The 6,000-nt window shown below is 41.9% G+C and overlaps 1 protein-coding gene across 6 annotated transcripts in view; it reads left to right on the forward strand.

Annotated features, from left to right (window-relative positions):
* The window catches only part of NFIA (nuclear factor I A), a 273,748-nt gene that overhangs the window by 208,802 nt on the left and 58,946 nt on the right, over positions 1 to 6,000 (forward strand). For 4 of the 6 annotated variants that reach the window (XM_075832715.1, XM_075832714.1, XM_075832717.1 and 1 more), the window contains exon 7: positions 5,153 to 5,281. The exons of the other annotated variants lie outside the window; for them this stretch is intronic. In XM_075832715.1, the coding sequence (XP_075688830.1) occupies positions 5,153 to 5,281 (129 nt within the window). The remainder of the gene's footprint in view (positions 1 to 5,152; positions 5,282 to 6,000) is intronic. 6 annotated transcript variants of the gene reach the window in all.

Raw genomic sequence — 6,000 nt, forward strand, 5'->3', positions numbered from 1 at the left:
CTTTGTCTTGGGGTACACCAGGGAAGTAACCTGGCCTCTGCTTTCCACTGGGTTGAACTGGTTTATCTTGATCTTTCGCCCTGAGACTCTGCAGCATTGTTTCCAGTTCGTATATATCATCCTTTGCCGCTTTCATACCACATGTCTACATATTATCTGGATAGAAGGGAGGTTTGCAAAGTATATAGACTATGGATTCCCTGTAAATACATTGACTTCTGCAACAAGAGACCTCTGACTTTTGGCCATGGCGCTTGCATTTCAGCAGATCATGAATTGTGCATGCCTTGGAATGATGGGAGTTGCCATGTCACATCTCCGAATGCCACGATCTGATGTCCACTTAATGTTTCCAGCAGTTCTGACCCAATCTCCACCTGAGAACACATGTACAGATTCTTAGCTGCACCATTGAGTAGGGGGACGAGGGAGTACCTGCTGACAATGAGCAGTGCATCTAGCATTAGAGGGGGTCTCTACCATCAGATTACCTATGGTCAGTGGCCTTTAGGTCTCGTCTTGCAAAATTGCTGCATTTTGCAGCGTCTATCATTTTAGCATGGATTCATATCCTAATTTCTATTAAAAGGTGTGAACATATTTTGTGCTTCTCCAATGCATCTTAAAAAAAAAAAATATTCAAATTTGCAAAAAATAATCATTTTTTTTGTGTGTGTATACAGCTGCTATGCAGACCTATGTGTCTCCATGGTTACAGACTACAAATAGTGTGTCGTCTGATTCCGCAGTCATGTGTTACTTCACTCCCTCTTCTTGCTAACCTACGGAGTGGAACAGAGGGAGTAACACATGACGACAGGATCAGACTACATGTAGTCTGTAACCGTGTAGACACATAAGTCTGCATAGGAGCTGTAGACACCAAACGGTAATGTTCAGACGACATGCAAAGTGGCTTCATTATTTTTCTTAAATGCATTGGAGTGATTAAAAAGGTTGCAAAAGTGAGCATACCCTTTAATTTCCTTAGTTGCCTTTATACACGACCACGTGGTATTCTTATGCAGAGAGTGGAGAAGACCTCTGCCATATCCAAGGACATTGAAAAAAAACAAAAACACTTAACATGATGATACGGCCTCATGTGCACGGTAAAGAGTGTCGCGGAGCATGTATGGGGGCGCCATATGGTGCCCCTACACATCCCCATATTCTCCCTAATACAGTGTCTGATTGACCTCCATGTGTCTCTGCATGAAACCGGAGGCATATGAAGGGACAGTATGGGCCCACAGATTTCTATAGGTGGCGTATTAGGGTTCCGTTCAACCTGAAACGTGTATGGAGCCGTGATATATATATATATCGACACACACAAATACATCTCCTAATAGTTCCAGATGCAGAAGCATTAATTGTGGCATCAGTGACCATGTTGTACCATGCTACTGTGTGAAATCATACAAATGTTGGAATGTTTTTGCATGCTTATCCTACTAACCTTATGTCAATGTTATTTTGGTATCAATAACCAAGCACTGTCCTAAAATGCTACCTGCAAAATGCACCATGATTTCTGAATGAGACTAATTGCTTTGCGCTAACTAACCCTGAACTCCCCCCACCCCCACCCCCCAGTCATTATATGGAGCCCTGTACTTGGGCCTGGTAATTGTCAGTTTTTATGGTCTTATCGAGCACACACTTCTATATATAACACTGATAACACGGGGCAGACGGGCTGAGCTTGGTTTCCTGTCTTTGGCTGGGATCAAGGTTAGCAGGAGCCCTGTGTACAATATACGAATCATTGCGGAAATAAAGAGGATACAATGTAGGATCCCTAAACCTAAATATACAGATTGCCTTACGTAACGATACATAGGAAAAGTTCCCATGTCCTGTTTCACATGGTGTTCACAACTGCCGTGGAGTGAAGTGCAAGCTCTTCTACCCATTTTTGAAGCTCATAATCCAAGACCATATAAGCATTTGCTATTAATTAACCTATAAACTTCCACATACAGAGGAACGTCGTAAGGTTGGTCATTGGCATTAAGAACATCTCCAAAATTCAGATTTCAGTGCAGTTAATCTATCCCTCTAAATCCAGGAAGCTGAGATATGGGCTGTTGTATGCAGGGCCGTCACAGTGGAAGCTGCTTAAAGGGGAAACGCAGGTATTATCGGTGATCTGGGCCCAGTACTATCCAGGTGGAAGGGCTCCATAGTGGGATGAAACCCCTTTGGTGCTGCTCAGAGATTTCTGTTGACACAATGTTCTAAACACGCCGCCATTCACATTTAGTGTTTGTAGTGTCAGGTTTTACAGTAAGAGAAATCTCCGAGCAGCACCAAAGGAGCTTCATTCCTCCATAGAGCCCCTACATTCTGGTGATCATTGGTGGCCCGAGATCACAGACTTCACCAATGTATCTCGGATCTCCCCTTTAAAAGTTGTCAGTGAATGGAAATATTCTTGTTTACATCCTGAAGCTGAAATCCTTTCCTAATCTAGTACTAGTCACACAGCTGAGAGTTTATTATAATTGTATCCAGCCTACAGAATCCTCTTCTCCTGTTCTGATTGTTTGCTACAATGTATCAGCACACGTGAAATGTATCAGTTTAGAGCCCTGACTGTTTAGCTCAGAGTATTATCTAGATTGAATAGAATTGTAACAAGCTCTCAGCTGTTAAAAGTATCAGGATGTTCCCTTTCACTGACAGCAAACAAATAGCTAAGGGGTTCTCCGGCCTTTTTATATTGATGGGCTATTCTTAGGTTAGGTCCTCAATATCAGATCGGTGGGGGTTCGACTCCCGACACACGCGCCGATCAGCTGACTGAAGGGGCTGCGAAGGGGTAGCTGCTGTGCCTGGGATTGCAGCTCAGTCCCATTCACTTAGAGGGGACCGGAACTGCAATCCCAGGCGCAGCCACTACGGATGTGTACGGCGCAGCCGCTACGGATGTGTACGGCGCTATAAAGATGCTCCGGCGTTCGTCTCTTCAGTCAGCTGATTGGTGGGGTTGCCAGGAGTCGGACTGCCACCGATCTGATATCGATCACCTATCCTTTGAATAGGCTATCAATAGAATTGCTCGGAGAACCCCATTAAAAACGGTGAGAAACATTTTTTAAGCTTTTGTGCCATGTTTATGGCGTAAAAAAGCCTAGAGATTATGGCGCTTTAAATTGCGACCTTCCACACCTCCTGACACTTTAAAAATGGCGATAAAAGTGGGAGGAGTTTAGTGGGAAGCGCACGGATCATCAGACTTGCTATAACTTATGCCAAAAAATTGGCATAAGTTATGGTGTAAATCTACGCCTTAATAAATTTGGCGCTTCTTACTTCGACGCACTTTAGTTTCAGACTGGCGTATGTAACGCCACGGTTTGTAAATCCCCCCCTCTGTATATTAGAAACTTGCAAAATACCCCATTAAAGTTTAGTATTGACCTGTGCATGATGGAAGCTGAACCAGAACTTTATAGAATCGACCAACCAATTCACCAGCAAACTAGTAACATGGATTCAAGGCCTACGTTACCCCTCCAGACGTGTCTCTGTATCCTCATGTCCAGGGCTATCCGGCGACTCGGGACGCTGGTCACATGATACGACTTTTGTGTGGTTTGAGTCACTTTCCTCCGTCATGAACACCCTCGTTGTCTTCCTAGGGAAAGTGACCGTCTCATCTAGTTCTGATCATACGGTTCACTCGCCCTAGAAAAGAAGGGGAGACCACAAGTAGATCTAATACCTCACGTACCATAAAAACTGACAAAATGCTCTCCGCTAATCTAATAATTCACTTTGCTTTCAATGTTTTCTTTTTCTTTTTTTTCTTCTTTTTTTCCCTTCAGAACAATTTAGTGATACTCAACCTTATAAAAAAAACCTGTGGCACTAACCTAGAAATCTGACATTATTAGAAACTGAACAGCTACAATTAGAGACCTAATAAACCATTTCATAGGTAACTTTGTAGCAAAGTAGTTGTTGTTGTTGCCCATGGCAACCATTGAACGTTGTTGTGCGCAGAAACTTTTTAACACGCATCTTGAGAAAACCTTGTAAATGTTACAGACCTAATAGATATTTTCTTCCCTAAACTAATTCACATGAACTGATAGGTCAAAAAAATTTGACAAAATATTTCAAAACAATATGTATTTCTTTACATGAAGTCTTATACCCACCCCAAAATATAGTTTTAGTAGCATAAACTTTGTCACAAAGTTGGAAATTCATCATTCACCCCCCTCACCTATAAACATGGTGGTCGGACAGTTTGACCTCCAAAAGATCTTTCTTTATGGGGTCTTTCCAATAAAATGCACATAGGTATCTACATTGTGTGTATGTCTATGCAGAGAATAATAAGGTTCAGCTGAAAAAATAACAGCTATGCCGATTTATTATTCCCACAAGATCAAATAATGAGATTGTCTATCTGGAGGTCCTCATAGACATGGAGAAATCAGGCAGTAGCCAAGTCTAGTGATTGACCATCCCAAGTCTAGTGATTGACCATCCCAAGTCTAGTAATTGACCATCCCAAGTCTAGTCATTGACCATCCCATGTCTAGTCATTGACCATCCCAAGTCTAGTGATTGACCATTCCAAGTCTAGTGATTGACCATTCCAAGTCTAGTGATTGACCATCCCAAGTCTAGTGATTGACCATCCCAAGTCTAGTGATTGACCATCCCAAGTCTAGTGATTGACCATCCCAAGTCTAGTGATTGACCATCCCATGTCTAGTCATTGACCATCCCAAGTCTAGTCATTGACCATCCCATGTCTAGTCATTGACCATCCCAAGTCTAGTGATTGACCATCCCAAGTCTAGTGATTGACCATCCCAAATAAAGTGATTAACCATCCCAAGTCTAGTGATTGACCATCCCAAGTCTAGTCATTGACTATGCCAAGTCTAGTCATTGAAGAGCTGTCTCTATTGGCCCTTGGGAAATGCCACCTTTTCAGATAGGTAAGATAGGGATGACCTGTGTTGTCCAATGCCAGTTTGGCCATGTTGTCACCAGCATATGGAGCAGCCTCTGGAGGTTGAGTATCACTGAATGAACCCTGCTTCTGCACCCACGTTCACAATGCATAGGCTGTGGTTCCATGACTTAGCATTATTAAATTGCACTTATCAATCATTCTTGCCAGGAATGCCATCGCCTACTACCTTAAAGAAGTCAGAGAAGTCTGGTTTCAGCAGTCCTTCTCCTTCGCAGACCTCTTCCCTTGGAACGGCTTTTACACAGCATCATCGACCTGTCATTACAGGACCCAGAGGTGAGGACTATACCGAAGAACGCTCCCCTCCCCCTTATTCCGTCAGCGTTAAGCCCCGCTCTCAGTCATGTCTTCCAGATAGGTTACCCTTTGTTCAGTCCTAACCCGACCTTTCTAAGACCTTGTTACTTATATCAAAGTTGCCAATGGTCTGCATTATTTTATTTTTTTAGCAAAAAGTCTAGAAATGTGTGAGTGATTTTATGTTCAATATTTTATTGCAATACTTTTTATTTATTTTTTGCCTATTTTTTATTACCCTTTTTTACGCCATTTCATGTGGTTTGTGGATTTTCTTTTTCTGTCCAAGTTATACTTAAAAACGAATACAGTAAATAGCAGAACTGATGACTATACAGAGCCGCACTTGTAAATAACACAATCGGGCAGTGTATATTGTGTGTTCTATTGTATATTGTTTGTACATATAAAAAGTTTTAACTAGAACTTTATTTAGAACAAGACTAATTGGGAAAAATAAATTTTTCCTAGTATAGGCCCTATGCCCAAACATTACATGCAGAAGAAGAAGGTAAATTACAGGTCGTGGACATTGAATTAGTTTTCCTTTAATTCAATATTTCTAAAGTTCTAGAGGTTTTGTTTTTTTAACTTTTTGTCTTTTTTTGACCAGTAGTTAAAATCCAATGTTGAATCTCCGCAAGAGAATCAGTGTCCTTGCATTGCCTCATGCCCACCACCTCTGCTTTATTCTGCAG

The sequence above is a fragment of the Rhinoderma darwinii genome, chromosome 7 (assembly GCF_050947455.1).
Source record: "Rhinoderma darwinii isolate aRhiDar2 chromosome 7, aRhiDar2.hap1, whole genome shotgun sequence".
In the NCBI taxonomy this organism is placed as follows: domain Eukaryota; kingdom Metazoa; phylum Chordata; class Amphibia; order Anura; family Rhinodermatidae; genus Rhinoderma; species Rhinoderma darwinii.